Source organism: Lissotriton vulgaris, chromosome 12, assembly GCF_964263255.1.
Source record: "Lissotriton vulgaris chromosome 12, aLisVul1.2, whole genome shotgun sequence".
Classification (NCBI taxonomy): domain Eukaryota; kingdom Metazoa; phylum Chordata; class Amphibia; order Caudata; family Salamandridae; genus Lissotriton; species Lissotriton vulgaris.
Genome location: NC_141700.1, coordinates 71,680,905 through 71,708,822, shown reverse-complemented (window position 1 = coordinate 71,708,822; position 27,918 = coordinate 71,680,905). Strand labels below are relative to the sequence as shown.

Here is a 27,918-nt window from a genome sequence, read left to right as displayed (position 1 = left end):
CAAAGGAATACTTAGATGGCTTAAAGTAATATAACATCCTTGATAACATTGCTTAAACGGGATCATCAAGTTGTGTATATACACTAAGGGTCTCTGACAACCACTTCCTGAAAATCAATGAAATTAATGGATATGAGATATATATGTTGACTGCTAGTAAAATTAACGTTTCTATAGCAAACCGATAGTAGTATTGAAGTATTGATATGATTTGCTGAGGATGTCGTTTAGAGGGATCTTGTTTTTTTTTTTTTTTTTTAGAGCTGGCCGGGTAGGCAGTTAGAGCAGTAGCTCGGACATAATTTATTCACATTTTTTTATTTCCTAGGTATAATATGCTTTTGTATATTTTCTAATTTCTTTTTTTGATATCAAGTCTTAGATGGGACCTGATAGCGTGTTGCACCTTCATCGTTTTTTTTTAGACTCCGATGGAGTCTTTTTGCCTTATATTGGGCGCGAGGTGGGAGGAGGAGTGTCATGTTCTGGGGTGTTCCTACCGGCAGGCAGCGTTCTGGTGTTCATACGGAGAGGACGCTACTCCGTAGTTGGGCGATGCACACTTCTGGCACTTCCGGGTCTTGAAGTCAGCAGTCTAGCTGTTCTTTGAGGCGGCCGGTATCACAGAAGCGCTTCCGGGGGAAACCACTTAAGACCCGTGGTTTCCGCCCGCTCAGCGCTTTGGATTCAGGATCCCTCGGTGTCGGTGCTCTGGAGTCTTCGTTCCTGTCCTGGACCAGCCTGCTTTCACCCACGCAGTCGGGTGAGGCTCTTGAATTCCCCCCGCAGGAAGTGAGAGTACCCGACTGCCCTCAGTCACGCTCACGCTAGGGGAACCGGTTTACGTTGTTTCCTCCAGAGTCAGTGCGCTTCGCCCCTTGCTGGTATCCTCTTCTCACACCACTTCTCGGGGGCCACTGTTGTTTGTTTATTTGCGCTCTGCTGATTTTGTTTATGGGGACATTGCCAACGTGCAGGAGCGCTTTGCTAGAAGTTATTTTTCCTTGCTGATTTTGTGTATGTGGACATTGCCAACGCGCAGGGGCGCTTTGCTATAAGTTATTTTTCCTTGCTGATTTTGTGTATGTGGACATTGCCAACGCGCAGGGGCGCTTTGCTATAAGTTATTTTTCCTTGCTGATTTTGTGTATGTGGACATTGCCAATGCGCAGGAGCGCTTTGCTATACGTTATTTTTCCTTGCTGATTTTGTGTATGAGCACATTGCCAACCGCAGGAGTGCTTGTTATACATTATAACTCCTTGCTGATTTAGTTTATGGGCACATCGTTAAAACGCAGGAGCGCAGCTTTATTTCCTTTCCGCGCCATTGGCGCTTTGCTGATTTTTCTTCTGCCACGCTGGGAGCCTTATGCTGGTGGTCTCCTAGACTTTCACTACAGGTACTTGACAATTAGGTATATGTAAGCTAACAAGAGGTTTTGACTGCATGCTGGTGTCCTATAGTAATAGGAGGCTCTTGTTTCCCTATACAGTGGTCGTGTACATGGTGGTACTCAAACAGAGGAAGACTCGGTCTCAAGCCGCCCAGCTCATCCCAGTGTATATATTTGGCTGCCTTCCCCGTGCCCATCAATGTCCAAAACCTGTGTTAGCTAGTTTGGGAGGTCAGGTGGGTACTGTGGTGGTAGCTCATGTCGTCTCTGCAGGATTACCTTACAAGTCACAGGTAAGACTTGTGGGGCCATTGACAGGGAGGGAGGGAAGAGGGCGAGGGAGGGAGGGGAGTGGCAAGGGAAGAAAACATCTAAAAAACAAACAACGCCAGCTATAGAAATAAGAAAAGAGACAATATTAAGCCAAAACCACAACATTACATTATTAGCAGTATGCACAACGGTAGTGAACACAACATCTCAACTTAATAACATCTACTTACACATCGCCTTGAATAATGGTACCAAATATACATTATTATGGGGAGGATAACTATATGTAGCTGGAACATTGCAGGGCTACATGACAGAGACAAGCGTGGCAAATGAGTGAGATAATTAAACATAACTCTTTCGACATAATAGGTCTTCAAGAAACTCATCTGCCCTGGGAGAAGAGAAATTTATTAAAAATTCAGGGATATAATGTTTTATCAACCACTACTCAAACCTCAAATATCCGCGGCGTAGCTATACTTGCTAAAAACTTTATAGGAAAACCCATACGTCAAGCTGCCAATCACCAGGGCAGATGGGCTATTTTTGAGCTTGCCCTAGGACTACTCCTTTGCTCATTTTATGGATCAAACCTTGACCATCCCTTCATTTTTGAGACCCTAGAATTAGAGTTATCCTCTTGGTCAGGACCACTTATATTTTGCGGAGACTTTAATATCTCACTTGATTCCCTATTCGATTACATAAAAAAAAGAAAATATATCGGCCGGAAACCCAAAGTATTTAATGCAATTAGCTTACTTAGAGATAGTTATAATCTAGTTGATATTTGGACCCTTAATATTTTTCACACCCCCATAATAAATATGCCAGGATCGGCTATATATTCACAACACGCAATATTTCTGGCCAAGCAACAATTATTAAACACCCTAAACTAGTCTCTGACCACAATGATTTTGTTCTTACGCTTGAACTAACCTGTACCGGCAGAAAACGCTCCGCCTGGACATTGGACAGGAAACTTTTGGTCAATAGGGACTATATCAACTTTATTAGAAACTGGGCTCAGGATTTTTTTGCTATTGATATAGCACCCCCAGAATTGTTGTTGGGACTGCTTTAAGGCTGCCCTTAGGGGGAAACTGCTAGCTATGTCGCAAGAGTTGAAAAACAACATAACACTGAATACAGCCAAAACATCGGGGAGCTAGCTTGGTTAGAAGCAGATCACATAACACTAATAGCACAAGGGGGCGATGGAAAAGATACAATGCGTCAAATATTAATACTTAAAACTGATTTGAATAAGGGTCTGACTCGGAAATCTGCAGAAATCTTTAGCGTCAATCAAAGAAACTTATGAAAATGGAGAAAGAGTGGGTAAACAACTGGCCTTGCATACTAGACAGATCTCCTATAATACAATTCCATCTATAAAAATAAATGATCTTGTACATACACAAATGGAGGATAATCAAGGTTTTCCAGCACTATTATCAACAACTATATCAGAATGATTCTTCTGTCAATCGGGATGAAACAAAAAAGTTTTTAAAGGACTTTATAACCTCCGCAGACAGGAGTCTAGATAACATCACAAAAAATGATCTAGAGAAGGAAATCACACCAATAGAACTTGAACTGGCTCTGGCTGAATTGTCCTCCGGCAAAGCTGCAGGCCCTAATCAAATTCCGCTCGAACTATATAAAATTCTAGGCGAATCTATACTACCCATTCTACTAGATCTATTTCTTGGAATCCAGTGGAGCGGTACCTCACCCGATTCTTGGAAAGACACAAATATTATAATTTTTCCTAAGAAAGGCAAACTAACAAACTCTCCATCGTCATATCGCCCGATTTCACTTATCAATTACGACTCAAAGCGTTATGCTAAAATTATGGCTAATCGGTTAGGGAGGGTTATTGAACATCTGGTTAGCCCGTGGCAACATGGCTTTATTCCCAGGAAGAGCACTACGGATCAAGGGGAACCAGGCAGGGTTGCCCGTGCTCCCTTATCTTATTTGCCCTCTACATTAATCCCTTGTTATTAAAACTTTTAGACAATGCGAGAATCAAACCAGTTATGACAGGAAAATATGAGACCAAGGTATTAGCATACGCTGACGATGTCGCAATCTTAACACCTGACCCAGAAGGGGCGATCATAGAGATAGAGGCAGTCACGCATTTATTTGGATTCTATTCTGGATACTCCCTTAATAAAGGGAAAACAGTGATTTTATGTACTGACAATATACATTGTTTCGGCCCTAGGGGAATCAATAATGCTACATATTTAGGGGTATGCATAAGCTCAGACATTCAAAATATCTCCAAAATCAATTATGAACCTCTAATAAATACTATTAAACAAGATTTAAATAGAGTGAATAGCCTTCACCTTTCAATCATAGGGAGGGGGAACTATGTTAAAATGAATGTCCGACCCAAGGTACTTTATTTATTCCGTGCCATCCCCTTGTTAATTGAAGATAATTATATCAAAGCTCTTGACTCTCAGATTTCCAAATGTATTTGGCAATACGGTAAGATTAGGAGAGCTTGGAAATATTTAACCTTACCACAAAACAGAGGTGGTCTAGCGAACCCACATATGCTATTTTATTTCTGGGCGGCCTTTCTTCAACAACTGGCACCTCTAATCAACTCTGCCCCTACCGCTCAAAACACAGAGGAACTGGATATACCCTCAATTTTTGAATTAGCATTGGGTAAAAAGGCCAAAGGGCTCCTCCTGAGACAACTAGAACCTAGCTATTTTAAGAAGGTTAAATTTAAAACTATCTCTAGTGCATGGAAAGTTTGGTCGAAAGCTGCAAAACATATGCAAATACCTAAATTTAACCGATATACTCCTCTTTGGCACTCATCACTCCTCCCTCAGCATGTAAACGATGTAATCTCAACTAAATGGGAAAGGCTGGGGATTATCACACTCTGGGACTTTCTAGGCAATGACAAACATGCAACCTTCCCTATTCTTTAAAGCAAGTTCAATATTTCAGGGTCTGATTATTTTAAATTTATCCAAATAAATACCATTATAAGTTCTAAATTACCCAGTATTAAATGGGGTAGCATACCGCTTATTGAAAATATTAATAAATCCTCTACAAAAATTGGCACAATCTACACTTCCCTGCTTGAAAAATTAAAAGATGATATAGAACGCACTGATATACTATGGGCCGGTAAATTAGATTACCCAGACATTGACATGGATATGATTCTGGCATTGTCCTCAAATTTGTTGCTATCATCGAATTTAAAAGCACAATTGTATAAAACTATATACAATTTGTACTTCACTCCAGCTAAATTACATGCATGGGGGTAGAGATTAAATGATGAGTGTCCTAGATGCAACACTGGCCCGGCCACGCTATTGCATATGTTTTACGAGTGCGACAAGCTTTTATCATTTAAGAAAATGATCTGGGAATTTTGGGAAGAGGTCTTTGGGCATGAACTCCCAGACACCCCCAAAATGTATATGCTCGGATATGATAGTACGCTAAAATTAAATTCAAAAGAGGAAGCCATTATCTTAATTGGAACAGCAGTATATAGAATCATACTTGCTGCACGTTGGGAAGACCCCGACCTGACTAACTTTCAAATGTGGTTAACCCGGTTTTTGGGTGTATATAATCATGAGAAAGCAATCTATTCCACCAGGGGCAGGAAATCTAAACGATTGGGTGATAAGATCTGGTCTCCCATCTCATCCTGGAGTACCGAACTAATGCCAAACTGAGAGCTTAAAATTTTTCGTTTCATTTTCTGTATCATGGCAGATAATATGTATGTAATTGCCCTGTCTCGCTCTCTCTGTTCTCTTTCCTCTACTCTTTCAAGTCCCTAAGTGCACATTTTCATTATATTCTGTGCTCTCTCTTCTTATGATATATCATTATGGCGTTTTTGTTGCTTAAGTCTTATATGCTTTTTATGTCTATGTTTGAGTTTTGCATTTCTGTATACACTGGAGTTGTTTAATAAAATATAAAAAAATAAAAAAATTTAAAAAAGGAAAGCGTTGTGTCAGAAAGCGGCATGAGCAGTGTTGTAAAGAGTGAACGCCTACAATTAATATGAAAGTAATTTTACAAACAGACGCCAAGCTTTGTGATTAAATAGAAATTCCTCCAGGACCAGGTTAGGGCTAAGCAATGCTAAATGCCTCCTCTGCCCAGATTACCCTTGCACACAAAAAACAGTATACCTGAGCAAGGAAAGGGACAACAGAACACTAAAGCAGGGGCGAATCCCTTACCACCAGCAACTGACACCCAATAGTTTTCACTGATGATATCAGGAGTATGCAGAACAAGTGGCTGCTCCAATGAAATGAAGCGTTTGCACTCACAAGAGCAGGCTCCGCCGCTTGAAGGTTATGCACACCCACGCATGGAAGGTTGGAAGGTGCTCCTGAAAGGTGAAGGCACCATCTATTGAAAATCCTCTACAGTGGCCGCCCATAACCTGTCCTCACTGACATATGAAGGCAACAGCGCATTCTGAAACTGTCTGCGGCAGAGTGAAAGTCTGACACACTTTCCACATCGTGTCTGATGACATTTAAACCAAAGCCACAGGAAGTGAGGCTCTGACACAATTCTTGAAGTTTCCAGCTGTTTGTAGCCTCGAGGCCACAAACATACACTGCTGCTGCCCCTGACCTTTAGTGGGTTCTTATGCACTTTAGGTAAAAAATAAATTGTGGCTGTTTTAGGATGTTCCGTGCTTAAGAATTTATTTTCGTCTAAGTCAATTAAATTTTGGCTGTTCCAAATTTGAAGTTTTTGATCTAGTTTCTCTTTGAAAACTTTGGTTGGATTGGTTTCCAATTTTCTGTAATATTTCTTGTTGTTCAACTGTAAATGTGCTTCTGCCACATAGTCCATTGTATCCAGAATGACGATATTTCCGCCTTTGTCGTAGTAATGCAATTGCCCACTAGAGGGCCTTAATACAGTTTTTCTGCTTGTATACTTGAAATGGGTAGCTATAGAAGAAATGATATGCATATGAATGTGCCCACCAGAGGGCCGTCCTTTTGATGTGTTTTTTCTCAGTTATGGTAATCGTACAAACGCTCAATATGCAATGTGCCCACCAGAGGGCTCTGACTCGACCTTTCAATGAGCGGTATATCACGCAATGCCAAATGAATTGAATGATACATATCAGTTTATATATATTCACCACTGTATTGATGAAATTTACAAAAGTAACATATGTATTTGTGACCGCATAACTATTTGTAAAAATCGATGTCCATACACATGATTAATGATAAAACTACATTTCCCATCTAACTTCCTGTCTAGGGACAGGAAGTGAGATCAGCAAAACTTGTCTTTGGCGGTTTTTGTGAAAATATAGGAGGAGTCTGTGACCCTTTGCCTTTACCGTGAACAAGCAACAGTGGGTTGCGAAACGCGTTGGTGTTGTACTTTATATGCTGAAATCCTGACCAATAAAATCTGGAAATTGGGAAGTAAATCCTTTGTGAGTGCGGACTTCTTCTATCGAGTGATAGATTTGTGGAATATATATATATATATATATATATATATATATATATATATATATATATATATATATATATATATATATATATATATATATCCATCCTTATACAGCTCTCTGAAATGCATCCACGCAATTAGGTTTCACTAGCCTGAAACAAAACACATATTTTATATCAAACCATTGTCAAAAGACCTCAGTATTTGAAGTTATTACACAGTCGTTTGATCTGTGCATTGCACGTATAATTATCACAAACATGATCTGTGCTTTTATCATATAATTATCATAAACACGGGATGATGCAAAATGAAGTGCAATGGACTGTATCTCTATCACACAAAGAACAACTTCGAGCAGAGAACACACACAATCAACCGCACACTAATTGGATGGCGAGAATTTTTCACGTCTTTATCCATGGCTCGGCTGTTCCAATAAAACCTCCAGTGGCCAAGTTTTTGTTATTCAAAGTACTATTTTTTTATTTTTCATGGTTATTTCTATATTAATCACATAACTTGAGCAATCAAAGACTGCCTACCAAGGACATATTCTTACAAAGCTGAATTCAAGAACCATCATGAGAGACAGACAAAATAAAAATCTGACAATAAAATAGAAAAGAAATAATAGTCTGAGGATTATGTCAAACATGGCAGTACAACATCAACAGCAACAGTACAATGGTGCATACAAAGGCATTACAAAGAGCTACAACGTTTACTCCACAAGTCCATAGACTGAGGGAAGTATCTCCATATGCTGCATTCCGAGTCCGACAAAGTCCCCTCGATTGTTATTCCCAGCCGTTGCCTTCTCCACAAAAAGAAGGAGGGAATGGTAGAGCATTGTGTAATCTCAGGATCAACTATGTGGGTGCTGCAGTAAATAAGAACTCCGCAGCTATGCAATAGTAGCAAAGACAATTCCAGAGTGTCTGGCGGAGCACAAAGGTAATTGAGTTCTCAATTTGGCATCATGCAGCGATCACTCCACAACCCCCTTGGTTGCTCCCAATGTAAACATATTATAAGTATATGGTTTATTAATGCAGGACATGGTATTGTAATGCAAGAAAGCTAATGCGTTGAATCATGACTGAATGGCAATTTATAATTGACTTTAGCAGAACAAAATCCCATTCGTAAACTTGACTCCCTGAAGAGATGATGTAAAATCATCGATTTTGTTGCATTTATGAAAAACTTACCTTAATGCATCTCCTTCTCAAAGCGCTACATTTTTTCCATACATTTCACTTTGAATCATCTGGGTCTCATTTGATGTCAAGAGAAGATTAAGTGACGTAAACTAAATAATAAACCTGCTTATCCCACTTTCACGTCAAAAATGAGCTAGGAGTAGGCGGAGGATGAAGACGGGGAAGGGGCTTAGTTGCTTCACAAAGAACCCGCAGAGGGCGATTCCAATATTGTTCAATGCTTTATCAAAAACGAGTCCCAAAAGAGTGTACAATAGCTAAAACCATGAATTTCCAAGTGCTGTTATCAGGAGTTAATAAAATAGATATTTATATATGTACATGCGGATTAGAAAGCTCTAATAAGGCACTCCTCTAAGATAAGATCTTTGCGTTTATAACTATCACTCCCTAAACTTAAGAACATTTTTTTGTTTGAACTATTTTGTTAGAGGTTGATCTGTCTTTAAGCAACCGTGTGAGCGTATCACATGATTATGAAATTTTAGATTACAGGTTTAGCATTCAAACCCAGTCTTGGGTGTGCTTTGCTATCCTGATCTTGGACCATTTAAGAGATTTGTTGGGCACTTGTTTATTGGAAAATTAAGCTCACACCTAAAGTGCTCTTTGTTGGTTTTCTGGTAACTCAGGAGCAAGTCTGGCCAATATATCAATTATTTTTCTTTCCACGGTTTAGTTATCTTTTGGCAATGTAAGAGTACACGTCTGGTTTGTGAAAAAAACTGTGCATTTTATTTCGAATTGGAGCTGTTTGATGTACGAAACCCAAATTCTGGCTATATTTGGACACCATCAATACTCTTTAACTGATACCGGCAAGGAATACGATGGATAAACATCAGAGAGGCCTTTGTAGTGACAGTCATACTCTAAATCATTGCTCTCCATTTCTTACAATTAGTTGTCTATGGCTACTAGTGGGCACCACTCGAAAAAGCTTCTCCAAAAGGCAGCATCGTCTTTAATAGGAGCCCAGAAGAGCTAGACTTTGCGTTCCCATATGTGGAATTATCCTCTTTGGGTAATGTAAGGGTTTCTTAAAGAAATGGGGATACATTTCAGATTCCACCATTGAATCTGTATGGGACCTCTGGTCTGTCTGGGTACCAGCTAGGTGGCATGAATCTAAGTTTTATTCTGCCTTCTCTTCTTGACTGCTGGATTGATATGCTTGGAGTTCCCCACTTGCCCTTTACAGTCCTGTGTCCCTCATTAGCCGGGGTCTGCATAAACCACCAGTTGATGGCAGGAGAAAAGATTCACGGTCATTCTCTTCTGGTCCACGTTTCCATCTTCTTGGTGACGCATGAATAGACCAGACAGTCTTGTTTGGCTTCTGTTGGGTATGACAACTGATCCACAAGGGAGAGTTGAGACTGGCCCCAGCTCTTCAGGACAGTATCCAAAGTCATGCTGCACGGCAGAGGCAATTGTGTTGAGGCTTGTTGCAGAGGCCATTCTGAGGTAGTCATGGTAAACTCTGGACCACGTGGTAGAGCGAGTACCAGAAGACATCGTGATATGGCCGAAATGTACTCTGCCATACCGGCGAATGGATTGACACCCTAGAAGTAGAGCAACCAGTGTGTGTCGAGTACTTTCGCAAATACTCTCAGAGCAGAGCAAAGACCTATGAGGACACATTTGGTTATGATGGAAGATGTTCTACTTTGATGGGGCTACTAAAGTTAGGATATTGGAGGTCCAATTCATTCCTCGAGTCTCTGCATCACAGACAAAGTTCAGACCGAAAAAAACATGTGGATGAACTCCATCAAAAGAGATGATTCAGGCTGTTCATGTACAATATTAGCCCAATGTCCACAGGAGTGGTAGGAGGCAAAGAACCAACATTAAAAGCCTTGGATGTTTAGACCTTTTACATCTTTCAAGGCATTTAGAAGGAGAATTATTTTAAATCTCCTTCACCATCTCTTGTGCAGGATTTCAGGAACATTGGAGGGACACGAATATATCAAATGAAGTTAAGGAAAATAACCTTTACTAAATATTGTCCAATGCCAGGGAAAAATTGCCCCTTCCTAGAAGTGGAAACAGTGAAAAAAATAATTTATGATCCAAAATACATAAGAAACTGGTTTCTTCTGCCTGCTGGTAGGAGTTAAAAAAATAACTTTGGGACAACCTCCAAAAATAGCCCACTAACTTTTGGAAAGCCATTTTCCAGTCCTGTTGTTGCTACAAGTGGAGGGAACCAATAGGGAAGCAGCAAGCTTAGGACTACAAAGTAATAAAAATAGTTACTTTAGGGAAAGCTAAGACTGAAATAAGTTAAAATCTGAAACCGAAATATTTTAATAGGAAGGATGTACAAAACCTTGCAGATGGATGATGGCAGTGTCTGCAATAAAGGCTAGAAGCTAGTCCAATCTTTCCTATAGTATCTAACAAATGTAAAGAAATTAATGTACATACGTAATACATCTACTGCTTTGTCGGCACTAAAGACTGCAGCTTTGTGTTCAGAAAACATTCAGCTTTGGCCTGGTCTCCCAGTGACAGTCTAAACTAGTCGCTAAGTTGGAGTATAATTCACGATAGCCAGGTACCTCAGATAAATAAAAATGTAAGTACTTAAAAGTAAGATGTACTGGTTTGTAGTGAAATGCAAACATAAAAATATTTGTTTATGTAGTGACTAGTTACATATGGCACTCTGATGTCCTTCACAGTTGAAGTCTGAATTAACTTGGCTGTGTTCTACACTTGGTGGATCTTATCTATAGTGACTTGCAATTATGAGACTGCCCCTTCGGTCCTATGAATCTTCCCTGAGGGTCTCCCACCAACTTGAAAATTTGATTTCCAACTCAAATCTTCAAGGGTTTTTGCTATAAAAAAATGTAGTAAAAAAGTTTCTCATTTCAACTATTTGGCCCCATCATTATCTACATCAACAGCATGTGCTATGTGGTGGGAACATGCCATTTTTAAAGGACAGGTTTAGGGTTTCATAACTTGTCCTCTTTGCTACATTTTCACCAGTTTTCTCAAAGAACAGCATGATGCTTTGCTTGGGAGGTACGCATGGTCTTAGCCCGGGCTGATGCAAAATCTAGACTGACCGCCATCTTCGAAGCACACAGAAAATCCTCTTCATTCAATTGGACTCTGGAGTCGGAGATCCATGTATTAAATACTAGCAAACTCAAGTGGTACAGCAAAAATCCACTCTATTTCAATTTCCAAGCTGCCTCAACAGCAACACCTTCACTGCAAGTTGCCTCCTGAAAAGGTTCACTTTAGGGGTACAGTTCAGTAACAGTCTTCAGCTACGTGTTAGTTTTGATGTACGGTTAACATCCTTGCCTATGTCCTCCACTGAAGACGGCGACTGCCATAACCCGAGCTTAAAAGAAGGTGCCCTACCCCCACCTCCCTAAGGGCATGGATCCACTCAAGTTTCACACTTCACACTGGGGATGTAAAAAACACCCCCCACCCCCTCAAAAAAAAAATAGATACTCAGACTTTGCACATAATTTTAGACAGCCTGTGTTTGCCAATTCAGGAAATATGGAGGAAACTTTTTTTATGCTTCGTCAAGAATGAGGTTTTGTGAAGCATGGAGCACAGAAAAGCCGGATATAAAGAAAATGGTTGACAAGTAAATTTATAATTCTGTGATTGTCGCAGCGGAATAACAGGCTTCTACAGTGTCTCATGCCACTATATTGAAGACTACTTTGGCAAGCATCATATAAGTGCAAGCACGCCCACCCCCCTCACCAAAATTGTAATAGATAACATATTCATTCCATTGAAAAAAAATGCAATGTTCACCCAGACGGTGACACAACAGTTACCACCTACAAGAAACTAGGTGTGGTGCCAAGCACAAAAATAAAGGCACTTCCTCATAAGATTTGAGGCCCATAGGCTGATCACCCCCGAGGGAGACTGGCCCAGATCCTCTGACCTAAATGACAAAATTCTGGTCCTGTTACCATATCCACAAATACTTTGTCCAAGCGCAGGAAAGGATGGTCCCACACTGGTTAGTCAAACAGAAGAATACGTGGTCCCAATCAGCCGAGCACCATAGCTAATTTTACAGCAAACCCTGAACCAGGCAACTACGAAATCTAAATTGCAATCAATGAACGAAAAGTATTATGGATGACAGTCCAGATTATTTATCAAAGCAATATGGTCGGAGATGCTTCACACAAGGCGTCCAGATCATCACATCAAAGCAATGTGGAAGGTGACGGCATCCTAACACCGCAGTGATGTTCCCCAAAACACTTAGGAATCAACATTGCTTGTATTCCAGGATGCTCTGCATTTATTTCTGTCTACCCGGCCTAAGTGGCACAGAAGACGGTGCAGGATAAACTGGCCAGGCAGTGCAAGAATGTACCTGGCACTGCACAAACATCAACGAGGTTGGCCCTAACCCCTTCTCAAGCAGCCTGACAGCAAATCGTCACAGGACTGCGCGAGATCCTCCCTGTCGCTGACTCCTGTTCCCATATTATTCAGTATGCTATGTATAAGGATATCAGAGAGGTACTGGAGGAAAGCGTGCCCAGTCTTTTCCAGATCTAACCGGATTAGGGGAAGAGGCTGAAAATAACAGGTAGAATGAATTAAACAACGAGTTTTGCTTAGATTTACACCAGAAATTGTGAGTTTGACATACACTTTACAAGTCATTATGGTGTTTCTTGACTGTAGTCACAATATTGATTATCGCAAAGTTATATGCAAAGCTGGCAGAACTTTATGCACTAGACAAAGAGCAAGATGAATTCTTTGCAGGTTTTCCCCCATGAGATACAAATATGTCCGGCACGCTCTCCCAACGTTTGGTCAAGCATAGCCCCAAATCCATAAAACTTCACAGCCGTAATTTAGCATTTTTTTGGACACGTATGCAAAAAAAAAAATTTGGACATTTATCCTAGGCATGCTAAATGCTGCTGCATTGGCACAGAAAAAAATTAAGACTACGAAAACCAATTCGTGCATGATCTCTGAAAATAAGGAACAATCCAAACTGTTCGTGGGAGGGGGTACTCAGTCTGTTGGCATGGCAACTGCTGCAGGACATGGACTCTAGGTGGAATGGGTGCATATTCAAGGCCACTGGGTTGCTGCTGGGTAGTTGGGCACAGTAGGGTATTCGGGGAGGGAATTGCCAGAAAAATTGTTGTACTGGGCCTCTCTGGTGGGAGGGTTCTTCCATGTACCGGTGTTCCACTCATCCTGGGCTTTCTGGAAACTGCCTCCTGCCCCTCGGTACAGCTTGTGAACCTGTGATAATAGAGGGAGAGTGACAAAAAGGGAAAACATTAGAATTAACTCAAGGGCCAACTTCGCTCTACCTCAGCAGATTGAAAAGTACCCATTACATTCCGTGTGAATCGAGGCGTGACGCGAGGGCTAACCGAGTCAGCAAGTCAGAATCAGGGGCCTCTCGAGGACAGCTTCTTTGGTTACGGCCGGCAGTTTTGTTATTGTCGCAGCACTTCATCTATTTTCTAAAATACTTCTGTACCTCCATGCAGTCATCTTTGCCATCCCCAAAATCTTTGAAAAAAGGCATATAGCATAAAGAGTGACTGCATTTGCAGAGCCCCACTACTTGATCAATGCCCTGGTTCATGGCAATTATCGGCAGCGATCATTACAATGGTCGCCTTTAAAACCTAAAAGAGTCTGCAGCGTGGCTTCTTCCATCCCATAAAGTCAGTCTGTGTAATCGCAAAAACTTTCATGGCATTTCATTTCATAGTTTATATTTGGCCAAAGAAAGTTCCGCACACATCAGTGAATTATATTGCTGGTTTGGCTGTATTGTTCACAAACCTGTAGTTTCATGCCACATGTCGCTGGATATATTATTTCACATGAACAACATCATACCTCTTGAAATGCAGATTGTATCCAGTAGGAGGCCTAGTTGCCGTTTGATATTCTCATATCAAGTTGATTAGACTCAGAGCACGACAGTGCGGTTAGATAATGACAGCGCAAACCACTTTGTTGATCACCACCCTTTAGCTAATCAGCTTCCTGCCCATTTTGTAGGTAACAAGACCTGAACCCTGCAGTTTCAATCAGAGCTCACTGTCAGCTGAATCTTGCAGGTAGCATCTTCAGAACAAAGTGAATTTCACAAAGCAAAATGTGGCTTTATTAAACCCTATTTTATGGACTACATAATTTTCTTTACTTTTTATTATAGATACGGAGATAGTGTGCTCTAGTATTCCGCTTCTTGTTATATTTCCCTGCTTGAAAAAAGCATCCTTTCCATGCAATCTGCACCAATATAAATATACAAGTAAAGATACAAAGCAGTTAGGTTTTTGCCGCCTTTGAACCTTTTTGAAAAATGTGGCTTTTGTATTTCATTTGGATGTGGGAGGAGGTTGGAGGAGACTATCTTAAACAAGCATTTACAATGCAACGGTCTCGCCTTTGCAAAAGTTAGCGCTTTTGGCATTGTAAATGACAAATGTTTTATTTATGTGTTGGTTTTGGAAACAGATAAATAAATGGCATTGTCATGAGCAGTAGAGAGTGAGTAGTGGAGAGTGAGTAGTAGAGAGAGTAGTAGTGAGTAGTAGAGAGTGAGTAGAGAGTAGTAAGTGAGTAGTAGAGTGTGTAGTAGAGAGTAGTGAGTGTGTAGTAGAGAGTAGTGAGTGTGTAGTAGAGAGTAGTGAGTGTGTAGTAGAGAGTGTGTAGTAGAGAGTGAGCAGTAGAGACTAGTGAGTGTGTAGTAGAGTGGTGAGTGTGTAGTAGAGTGGTGAGTGTGTAGTAGAGTGTGTAGTAGAGTGTGTAGGAGAATGTGTAGTAGGGAGTGTAGTAGAGTGTGTAGTAGAGAGTGTGTAGTAGAGAGTAGTGAGTGTGTAGTAGAGAGTGTGTAATACAGAATGTGAAGTAGAGAGATTGAGGTAGAGAGATTGAATTAGAGAGATTGAATTAGAGAGATTGAAGTAGAGAGTGTGGTGTAGAGAGTGTGGAGTAGAGAGTGGAGAGTCTGTAGTAGAGTGTAGTAGAAAGTAGTGAGTGAGTAGTAGAGAATGTGTAGTAGAGTAGTAGAGAGTAGTAGAGGGTGTGTAGTAGAGTGTGTAGTAGAGCGTGTGTGTAGCAGAGTGTGTAGCAGAGTGTGTAGTAGAGTGTAGTAGAGTGTGTAGTGTAGAGAGTGTGTAGTAGAGAGTGTGTAATGTAGAGTGTGTAATGTAGAGTGTGTAATGTAGAGTGTGTAGTAGAGTGTGTAGTAGAGTGTGTAGTAGAGTGTGTAGTAGAGTGTGTAGTAGAGAGTGTAGTAAGTAGTGACTGTAGTAGATAGTGTGTAGTGGAGAGTGTCTAGTATAGAGTGTGTCGAAGAGAGTAGTGGCTGTAGTAGTGAGTGTGTAGTGAGTGTGTAGTAGAGAGTAGTGACTGTAGTAGAGAGTGTGTAGTAGTGTGTAGTAGAGAGTAGTGACTGTAGTAGAGTGTGTAGTACAGTGTGTAGTAGAGAGTAGTGACTGTAGTAGATACTGTGTAGTAGAGAGTGTCTAGTATAGAGTGTGTCGAAGAGAGTAGTGGCTGTAGTAGTGAGTGTGTAGTGAGTGTGTAGTAGAGAGTAGTGACTGTAGTAGAGAGTGTGTAGTAGTGTGTAGTAGAGAGTAGTGACTGTAGTAGAGTGTGTAGTACAGTGTGTAGTAGAGAGTAGCGACTGTAGTAGAGAGTGTGTAGTAGAGTGTGTAGTAGAGAGTGTGTAGTAGAGTGTAGAGTGCGTAGCAGAGAGTAGTGACTGTAGTAGAGAGTGTGTAGTAGACTGTGTAGTAGAGAGTGTGTAGTGGAGTGTAGTAGAGAGTAGAGTGCGTAGCAGAGAGTAGTGACTGTAGTAGAGAGTGTGTAGCAGAATGTGTAGTAGAGAGTAGTGACTGTAGTAGGGAGTGTGTAGTAGAGAGTAGTGACTGTAGTAGAGAGTGTGTAGTAGAGAGTGTGTAGTAGAGAGTGTGCAGTGATTTGAGTTTTACATCAAATTAAAAACGGGAACGGAACAAACTCATCCTATACATTATTGTGGTAGGTGCCCACGCATATAGGGTTAAATGATGCGTTAGATGCCACAGGTCCCACCAACACGCTTCCTTTATGATAGGAGAATGCCCAACATCGCGGAGATTTGCTCTCTGCTCTTCCCGGATATTTGTATTTTCAAATGTATAATGTTATCCTGCTAAACGAAGACGATGCCCAAACTATAAAAGAAGAGGGTTTCACAGATATGTTAGTCCTTCCGGGCAAACGAAATGACCCAAAGAAAGATCAAGTGACAGTTTAGAGCTCCAAGTGAGTCTTAATAAAATCAGTGTCTGGAACGCATAGCATCAAAAAACGAGCGGGGCATCAAACTGCAGTGTCATTCAATCAAAGCTTCAAGGCTTCTGAGCGCTAGCCGAGAATTATTTTTTGTGAAGCACTAATCACTGTGGAAGGTGCCCCTGCTATCCCAGATGTGAGAAGTCAGTCTGATATGAAAATAAGCAGTATTTGGAATGAATGTATTTGGCAGGGGGAAGGTGGGGCGGCGCAAGACCGTACTGACGAGTGAACAGGAGCCATTTTGTACCGAGTGATTCTGCCTGTGTGCATGTAGACAAACCAGGCAGCAGCATGAGCATGTGATTCGGTAAAATAACAAGCATTTACAATGCAATGGTTTTGCCTTTGTTAAAGTTAGAGCTATTGCCATTGCTCTTGACACTCTGAAGCTCCACTCTGCATTCTGAAGCTCCACTCTGCACTCTGAAGCTCCACTCTGCACTCTGAAGCTCCACTCTGCACTCTGAAGCTCCACTCTGAAGCTCCACTCTGAAGCTCCACTCTGAAGCTCCACTCTGAAGCTCCACTCTGAAGCTCCACTCTGAAGCTCCACTCTGAAGCTCCACTCTGCACTCTGAAGCTCCACTCTGAAGCTGCACTCTGAAGCTCCACTCTGCACTCTGAAGCTCCACTCTGAAGCTCCACTCTGAAGCTCCACTCTGAAGCTCCACTCTGAAGCTCCACTCTGAAGCTCCACTCTGAAGCTCCACTCTGAAGCTCCACTCTGAAGCTCCACTCTGAAGCTCCACTCTGAAGCTCCACTCTGAAGCTCCACTCTGAAGCTCCACTCTGAAGCTCCACTCTGAAGCTCCACTCTGAAGCTCCACTCTGAAGCTCCACTCTGAAGCTCCACTCTGAAGCTCCACTCTGAAGCTCCACTCTGAAGCTCCACTCTGCACTCTGAAGCTCCACTCTGAAGCTCCACTCTGCACTCTGAAGCTCCACTCTGAAGCTCCACTCTGCACTCTGAAGCTCCACTCTGAAGCTCCACTCTGAAGCTCCACTCTGAAGCTCCACTCTGAAGCTCCACTCTGAAGCTCCACTCTGAAGCTCCACTCTGAAGCTCCACTCTGAAGCTCCACTCTGAAGCTCCACTCTGAAGCTCCACTCTGAAGCTCCACTCTGAAGCTCCACTCTGAAGCTCCACTCTGCACTCTGAAGCTCCACTCTGCACTCTGAAGCTCCACTCTGCACTCTGAAGCTCCACTCTGAAGCTCCACTCTGCACTCTGAAGCTCCACTCTGAATCTGCACTCTGAATCTGCACTCTGAAGCTCCACTCTGAAGCTCCACTCTGAATCTGCACTCTGAAGCTCCACTCTGAAGCTCCACTCTGAAGCTCCACTCTGAAGCTCCACTCTGAAGCTCCACTCTGAAGCTCCACTCTGAAGCTCCACTCTGAAGCTCCACTCTGAAGCTCCACTCTGAAGCTCCACTCTGAAGCTCCACTCTGAAGCTCCACTCTGAAGCTCCACTCTGAAGCTCCACTCTGAAGCTCCACTCTGCACTCTGAAGCTCCACTCTGAAGCTCCACTCTGCACTCTGAAGCTCCACTCTGAAGCTCCACTCTGCACTCTGAAGCTCCACTCTGCACTCTGAAGCTCCACTCTGAAGCTCCACTCTGCACTCTGAAGCTCCACTCTGCACTCTGAAGCTCCACTCTGAAGCTCCACTCTGCACTCTGAAGCTCCACTCTGAAGCTCCACTCTGCACTCTGAAGCTCCACTCTGCACTCTGAAGCTCCACTCTGCACTCTGAAGCTCCACTCTGCACTCTGAAGCTCCACTCTGAAGCTCCACTCTGCACTCTGAAGCTCCACTCTGAAGCTCCACTCTGCACTCTGAAGCTCCACTCTGAAGCTCCACTCTGCACTCTGAAGCTCCACTCTGCACTCTGAAGCTCCACTCTGAAGCTCCACTCTGCACTCTGAAGCTCCACTCTGAAGCTCCACTCTGCACTCTGAAGCTCCACTCTGAAGCTCCACTCTGAAGCTCCACTCTGAAGCTCCACTCTGAAGCTCCACTCTGAAGCTCCACTCTGAAGCTCCACTCTGAAGCTCCACTCTGAAGCTCCACTCTGAAGCTCCACTCTGAAGCTCCACTCTGAAGCTCCACTCTGAAGCTCCACTCTGAAGCTCCACTCTGAAGCTCCACTCTGAAGCTCTACTCTGAAGCTCTACTCTGAAGCTCTACTCTGAAGCTCTACTCTGCACTCTGAAGCTCCACTCTGAAGCTCCACTCTGCACTCTGAATCTGCACTCTGAAGCTCCACTCTGCACTCTGAAGCTCCACTCTGAAGCTCCACTCTGCACTCTGAAGCTCCACTCTGAAGCTCCACTCTGCACTCTGAAGCTCCACTCTGAAGCTCCACTCTGCACTCTGAAGCTCCACTCTGAAGCTCCACTCTGAAGCTCCACTCTGAAGCTCCACTCTGAAGCTCCACTCTGAAGCTCCACTCTGAAGCTCCACTCTGAAGCTCCACTCTGAAGCTCCACTCTGAAGCTCCACTCTGAAGCTGCACTCTGAAGCTGCACTCTGAAGCTCCACTCTGAAGCTCCACTCTGAAGCTCCACTCTGAAGCTCCACTCTGAAGCTCCACTCTGAAGCTCCACTCTGAAGCTCCACTCTGAAGCTCCACTCTGAAGCTCCACTCTGAAGCTCCACTCTGAAGCTCCACTCTGAAGCTCCACTCTGAAGCTCCACTCTGAAGCTCCACTCTGAAGCTCCACTCTGAAGCTCCACTCTGCACTCTGAAGCTCCACTCTGAAGCTCCACTCTGCACTCTGAAGCTCCACTCTGAAGCTCCACTCTGCACTCTGAAGCTCCACTCTGAAGCTCCACTCTGCACTCTGAAGCTCCACTCTGCACTCTGAAGCTCCACTCTGAAGCTCCACTCTGCACTCTGAAGCTCCACTCTGCACTCTGAAGCTCCACTCTGAAGCTCCACTCTGCACTCTGAAGCTCCACTCTGAAGCTCCACTCTGCACTCTGAAGCTCCACTCTGAAGCTCCACTCTGCACTCTGAAGCTCCACTCTGAAGCTCCACTCTGCACTCTGAAGCTCCACTCTGCACTCTGAAGCTCCACTCTGCACTCTGAAGCTCCACTCTGCACTCTGAAGCTCCACTCTGAAGCTCCACTCTGCACTCTGAAGCTCCACTCTGAAGCTCCACTCTGCACTCTGAAGCTCCACTCTGAAGCTCCACTCTGCACTCTGAAGCTCCACTCTGAAGCTCCACTCTGCACTCTGAAGCTCCACTCTGAAGCTCCACTCTGCACTCTGAAGCTCCACTCTGCACTCTGAAGCTCCACTCTGAAGCTCCACTCTGCACTCTGAAGCTCCACTCTGAAGCTCCACTCTGCACTCTGAAGCTCCACTCTGAAGCTCCACTCTGCACTCTGAAGCTCCACTCTGAAGCTCCACTCTGAAGCTCCACTCTGAAGCTCCACTCTGAAGCTCCACTCTGAAGCTCCACTCTGAAGCTCCACTCTGAAGCTCCACTCTGAAGCTCCACTCTGAAGCTCCACTCTGAAGCTCCACTCTGAAGCTCCACTCTGCACTCTGAAGCTCCACTCTGAAGCTCCACTCTGAAGCTCCACTCTGAAGCTCCACTCTGAAGCTCCACTCTGAAGCTCCACTCTGAAGCTCCACTCTGAAGCTCCACTCTGAAGCTCCACTCTGAAGCTCCACTCTGAAGCTCCACTCTGAAGCTCCACTCTGAAGCTCCACTCTGCACTCTGAAGCTCCACTCTGAAGCTCCACTCTGCACTCTGAAGCTCCACTCTGAAGCTCCACTCTGAAGCTCCACTCTGAAGCTCCACTCTGAAGCTCCACTCTGAAGCTCCACTCTGAAGCTCCACTCTGAAGCTCCACTCTGAAGCTCCACTCTGAAGCTCCACTCTGAAGCTCCACTCTGAAGCTCCACTCTGCACTCTGAAGCTCCACTCTGAAGCTCCACTCTGCACTCTGAAGCTCCACTCTGAAGCTCCACTCTGCACTCTGAAGCTCCACTCTGAAGCTCCACTCTGCACTCTGAAGCTCCACTCTGAAGCTCCACTCTGAAGCTCCACTCTGAAGCTCCACTCTGAAGCTCCACTCTGAAGCTCCACTCTGAAGCTCCACTCTGAAGCTCCACTCTGCACTCTGAAGCTCCACTCTGAAGCTCCACTCTGCACTCTGAAGCTCCACTCTGAAGCTCCACTCTGAAGCTCCACTCTGAAGCTCCACTCTGAAGCTCCACTCTGAAGCTCCACTCTGAAGCTCCACTCTGAAGCTCCACTCTGAAGCTCCACTCTGAAGCTCCACTCTGAAGCTCCACTCTGAAGCTCCACTCTGCACTCTGAAGCTCCACTCTGAAGCTCCACTCTGCACTCTGAAGCTCCACTCTGAAGCTCCACTCTGCACTCTGAAGCTCCACTCTGAAGCTCCACTCTGAAGCTCCACTCTGAAGCTCCACTCTGAAGCTCCACTCTGAAGCTCCACTCTGAAGCTCCACTCTGAAGCTCCACTCTGAAGCTCCACTCTGAAGCTCCACTCTGAAGCTCCACTCTGAAGCTCCACTCTGAAGCTCCACTCTGAAGCTCCACTCTGAAGCTCCACTCTGAAGCTCCACTCTGAAGCTCCACTCTGCACTCTGAAGCTCCACTCTGAAGCTCCACTCTGCACTCTGAAGCTCCACTCTGAAGCTCCACTCTGCACTCTGAAGCTCCACTCTGAAGCTCCACTCTGAAGCTCCACTCTGAAGCTCCACTCTGAAGCTCCACTCTGAAGCTCCACTCTGAAGCTCCACTCTGAAGCTCCACTCTGAAGCTCCACTCTGAAGCTCTACTCTGAAGCTCTACTCTGAAGCTCTACTCTGAAGCTCTACTCTGCACTCTGAAGCTCCACTCTGAATCTGCACTCTGAATCTGCACTCTGAAGCTCCACTCTGCACTCTGAAGCTCCACTCTGCACTCTGAATCTGCACTCTGAATCTACCAGACACATTGACGCCTGCACTTTCAAAGTGAAATGAAACAAAGTGAAACTGACTAAAGGAAGCGCATGGCCCATTAGATGCAGTCAAGGCGCGCTCACGAGGTCAAATCTCCAAAGGAGAAGCTCGTGACAGCCTGACTACAGCAGAACAAGCATTTACAATGCAATGGTCTCGGCATCATTAAAGGTAGAGCTATTGGCATTGCTCATGACATTTCTTTTTTTTCTTTAAATCATAAATAGATGGCATTGTCATTAACATTGCCAATACACACCACTCTGCACTCTGCAGCACACACTGCTCTGCACACTCACTACTCACTGCTCTGCACTCACTGCTCTGCAGTCACTGCTCTGCACTCACTGCTCTGCACTCACTGCTCTGCACTCACTGCTCTGCACTCACTGCTCTGCACTCACTACTCTGCACTCACTACTCACTACTCTGCACTCACTACTCACTACTCTGCACTCACTACTCACTACTCTGCACTCACTACTCACTACTCTGCACTCACTACTCTGCACTCACTACTCACTACTTTGCACTCACTACTCACTACTCTGCACTCACTACTCACTACTCTGCACTCACTACTCACTACTCTGCACTCACTACTCTGCACTCACTACTCACTACTCTGCACTCACTACTCTGCACTCACTACTCACTACTCTGCACTCACTACTCACTACTCTGCACTCACTACTCTGCACTCACTACTCACTACTCTGCACTCACTACTCTGCACTCACTACTCTGCACTCACTACTCTGCACTCACTACTCACTACTCTGCACTCACTACTCACTACTCTGCACTCACTACTCACTACTCTGCACTCACTACTCTGCACTCACTACTCTGCACTCACTACTCTGCACTCACTACTCTGCACTCACTACTCACTATTCACTACTCTGCACTCACTATTCACTACTCTGCACTCACTATTCACTACTCTGCACTCACTATTCACTACTCTGCACTCACTATTCACTACTCTGCACTCACTACTCACTATTCACTACTCTGCACTCACTATTCACTACTCTGCACTCACTACTCACTACTCTGCACTCACTACTCACTACTCTGCACTCACTACTCACTACTCTGCACTCACTACTCTGCACTCACTACTCACTACTCTGCACTCACTACTCTGCACTCACTACTCACTACTCTGCACTCACTACTCACTACTCTGCACTCACTACTCTGCACTCACTACTCTGCACTCACTACTCTGCACTCACTACTCTGCACTCACTACTCTGCACTCACTACTCTGCACTCACTACTCTGCACTCACTACTCTGCACTCACTACTCTGCACTCACTACTCTGCACTCACTACTCTGCACTCACTACTCTGCACTCTGCATTCACTACTCTGCACTCTGTACTCACTACTCTGCACTCACTACTCACACTCTGCACTCACTACTCACACTCTGCACTCACTACTCACACTCTGCACTCACTACTCACACTCTGCACTCACTACTCACACTCTGCACTCACTACTCTGCACTCACTACTCTGCACTCACTACTCTGCACTCACTACTCTGCACTCACTACTCTGCACTCACTACTCTGCACTCACACTCACACTCTGCACTCAACTCTGCACTCTGCACTCAACTCTGCACACTGCATTCACACTCTGCTCACTCACTCTGCACTCACTACTACTCACTCTGCACTCACTACTCACTACTCTGCACTCACTACTCTGCACTCACTACTCTGCACTCACTACTCTGCACTCACTACTCACACTCTGCACTCACTACTCACTCTGCACTCACTACTCACACTCTGCACTCACTACTCACACTCTGCACTCACTACTCACACTCTGCACTCACTACTCACACTCTGCACTCACTACTCTGCACTCTGCACTCACTACTCTGCACTCACTACTCTGCACTCACTACTCACACTCTGCACTCAACTCTGCACACTGCATTCACACTCTGCACACTCACTCTGCACTCACTACTCTGCACTCACTACTCTGCAATGTACACTCACTACTCTGCAACCACTACTCACTACTCTGCACTCACTACTCTGCACTCACTACTCTGCACTCACTACTCTGCACTCACTACTCTGCACTCACTACTCTGCACTCACTACTCTGCACTCACTACTCTGCACTCACTACTCACTACTCACTACTCACTAATCACTACTCACTACTCTGCACTCACTACTCACTACTCTGCACTCACTACTCTGCACTCACTACTCACTACTCACTACTCACTAATCACTACTCACTACTCTGCACTCACTACTCACTACTCTGCACTCACTACTCACTACTCTGCACTCACTACTCTGCACTCACTACTCACTACTCTGCACTCACTACTCACTACTCTGCACTCACTACTCACTACTCTGCACTCACTACTCACTACTCTGCACTCACTACTCACTACTCTGCACTCACTACTCTGCACTCACTACTCACTACTCTGCACTCACTACTCACTACTCTGCACTCACTACTCACTACTCTGCACTCACTACTCTGCACTCACTACTCACTACTTTGCACTCACTACTCTGCACTCACTACTCACTACTCTGCACTCACTACTCACTACTCTGCACTCACTACTCACTACTCTGCACTCACTACTCACTACTCTGCACTCACTCCTCACTACTCTGCACTCACTACTCTGCACTCACTCCTCACTACTCTGCACTCACTACTCTGCACTCACTACTCTGCACTCACTACTCTGCACTCACTACTCTGCACTCACTACTCACTACTCTGCACTCACTATTCACTACTCTGCACTCACTACTCACTACTCTGCACTCACTACTCTGCACTCACTACTCACTACTCTGCACTCACTACTCACTACTCTGCACTCACTACTCACTACTCACTAATCACTACTCACTACTCTGCACTCACTACTCACTACTCTGCACTCACTACTCACTACTCTGCACTCACTACTCACTACTCTGCACTCACTACTCACTACTCTGCACTCACTACTCTGCACTCACTACTCACTACTCTGCACTCACTACTCACTACTCTGCACTCACTACTCACTACTCTGCACTCACTACTCACTACTCTGCACTCACTACTCACTACTCTGCACTCACTACTCACTACTCTGCACTCACTACTCACTACTCTGCACTCACTACTCTGCACTCACTACTCACTACTCTGCACTCACTACTCTGCACTCACTACTCTGCACTCACTACTCTGCACTCACTACTCTGCACTCACTACTCTGCACTCACTACTCTGCAATCTGCACTCACTACTCTGCACTCACTACTCTGCACTCACTACTCTGCACTCACTACTCACTACTCTGCACTCACTACTCTGCACTCACTACTCTGCACTCACTACTCTGCACTCACTACTCTGCACTCACTACTCTGCACTCACTACTCTGCACTCACTACTCTGCACTCACTACTCTGCACTCACTACTCTGCAATCTGCACTCACTACTCTGCACTCACTACTCTGCACTCACTACTCTGCACTCACTACTCTGCACTCACTACTCTGCACTCACTACTCTGCACTCACTACTCTGCACTCACTACTCTGCACTCACTACTCTGCACTCACTACTCACTACTCTGCACTCACTACTCACTACTCTGCACTCACTACTCACTACTCTGCACTCACTACTCACTACTCTGCACTCACTACTCTGCACTCACTACTCTGCACTCACTACTCTGCACTCACTACTCTGCACTCACTACTCTGCACTCACTACTCACTACTCTGCACTCACTACTCACTACTCTGCACTCACTACTCACACTCTGCACTCACTACTCACACTCTGCACTCACTACTCACACTCTGCACTCACTACTCACACTCTGCACTCACTACTCACACTCTGCACTCACTACTCACACTCTGCACTCACTACTCTGCACTCACACTTACACTCTGCACTCACACTCTGCACTCAACTCTGCACTCTGCACACTCACTCTGCACTCACTACTCTGCACTCACTACTCTGCAATGTACACTCACTACTCTGCAACCACTACTCACTACTCACTACTCTGCACTCACTACTCTGCACTCACTACTCTGCACTCACTACTCTGCACTCACTACTCACACTCTGCACTCACTACTCACACTCTGCACTCACTACTCACACTCTGCACTCACTACTCACACTCTGCACTCACTACTCTGCACTCACACTTACACTCTGCACTCACACTCTGCACTCAACTCTGCACACTGCATTCACACTCTGCACACTCATTCTGCACTCACTACTTCACACTCTGCACTCACACTCTGCTCACTCACTCTGCACTCACTACTACTCACTCTGCACTCACTACTCACTACTCTGCACTCACTACTCACTACTCTGCACTCACTACTCACTACTCTGCACTCACTACTCACTACTCTGCACTCACTACTCTGCACTCACTACTCACTACTCTTCACTCACTACTCACTACTCTGCACTCACTACTCTGCACTCACTACTCTGCACTCACTACTCTGCACTCACTACTCTGCACTCACTACTCTGCACTCACTACTCTGCACTCACTACTCTGCACTCACTACTCTGCACTCACTACTCTGCACTCACTACTCTGCAATGTGCACTCACTACTCTGCAACCACTACTCACTACTCTGCACTCACTACTCTGCACTCACTACTCTGCACTCACTACTCTGCACTCACTACTCTGCACTCACTACTCTGCACTCACTACTCTGCACTCACTACTCTGCACTCACTACTCTGCACTCACTACTCTGCAATGTGCACTCACTACTCTGCAACCACTACTCACTACTCACTACTCTGCACTCACTACTCACTACTCTGCACTCACTACTCTGCACTCACTACTCACTACTCTGCACTCACTACTCACTACTCTGCACTCACTACTCTGCACTCACTACTCTGCACTCACTACTCTGCACTCACTACTCACTACTCTGCACTCACTACTCACTACTCTGCACTCACTACTCACTACTCTGCACTCACTACTCACTACTCTGCACTCACTACTCTGCACTCACTACTCTGCACTCACTACTCTGCACTCACTACTCTGCACTCACTACTCACTACTCTGCACTCACTACTCACTACTCTGCACTCACTACTCACTACTCTGCACTCACTACTCACTACTCTGCACTCACTACTCTGCACTCACTACTCTGCACTCACTACTCTGCACTCACTACTCTGCACTCACTACTCTGCACTCACTACTCTGCACTCACTACTCTGCAACCACTACTCACTACTCTGCACTCACTACTCTGCAATGTGCACTCACTACTCTGCAACCACTACTCACTACTCTGCACTCACTACTCTGCACTCACTACTCTGCACTCACTACTCTGCACTCACTACTCTGCACTCACTACTCTGCACTCACTACTCTGCACTCACTACTCTGCACTCACTACTCTGCAATGTGCACTCACTACTCTGCAACCACTACTCACTACTCACTACTCTGCACTCACTACTCACTACTCTGCACTCACTACTCTGCACTCACTACTCACTACTCTGCACTCACTACTCACTACTCTGCACTCACTACTCACTACTCTGCACTCACTACTCACTACTCTGCACTCACTACTCTGCACTCACTACTCACTACTCTGCACTCACTACTCTGCACTCACTACTCACTACTCTGCACTCACTACTCACTACTCTGCACTCACTACTCTGAACTCACTACTCACTACTCTGAACTCACTACTCACTACTCTGCACTCACTACTCACTACTCTGCACTCACTACTCACTACTCTGCACTCACTACTCTGCACTCACTACTCACTACTCTGCACTCACTACTCTGCACTCACTACTCACTACTCTGCACTCACTACTCTGCAATCTGCACTCACTACTCTGCACTCACTACTCTGCACTCACTACTCTGCACTCACTACTCTGCACTCACTACTCTGCACTCACTACTCACTACTCTGCACTCACTACTCACTACTCTGCACTCACTATTCACTACTCTGCACTCACTACTCACTATTCACTACTCTGCACTCACTACTCACTATTCACTACTCTGCACTCACTA

General features: G+C 44.7%; 1 protein-coding gene across 1 annotated transcript in view; it reads right to left on the bottom strand.

The window, feature by feature from the left end:
* Positions 1 to 7,657: 7,657 nt before the first annotated feature.
* Positions 7,658 to 27,918, bottom strand: part of SCAMP4 (secretory carrier membrane protein 4) — a 94,229-nt gene continuing 73,968 nt past the window's right edge. The window contains exon 7 of the mRNA XM_086947171.1: positions 7,658 to 13,707. Coding sequence (XP_086803297.1) covers positions 13,531 to 13,707 — 177 coding nt within the window. The 3' untranslated portion in view covers positions 7,658 to 13,530. The remainder of the gene's footprint in view (positions 13,708 to 27,918) is intronic.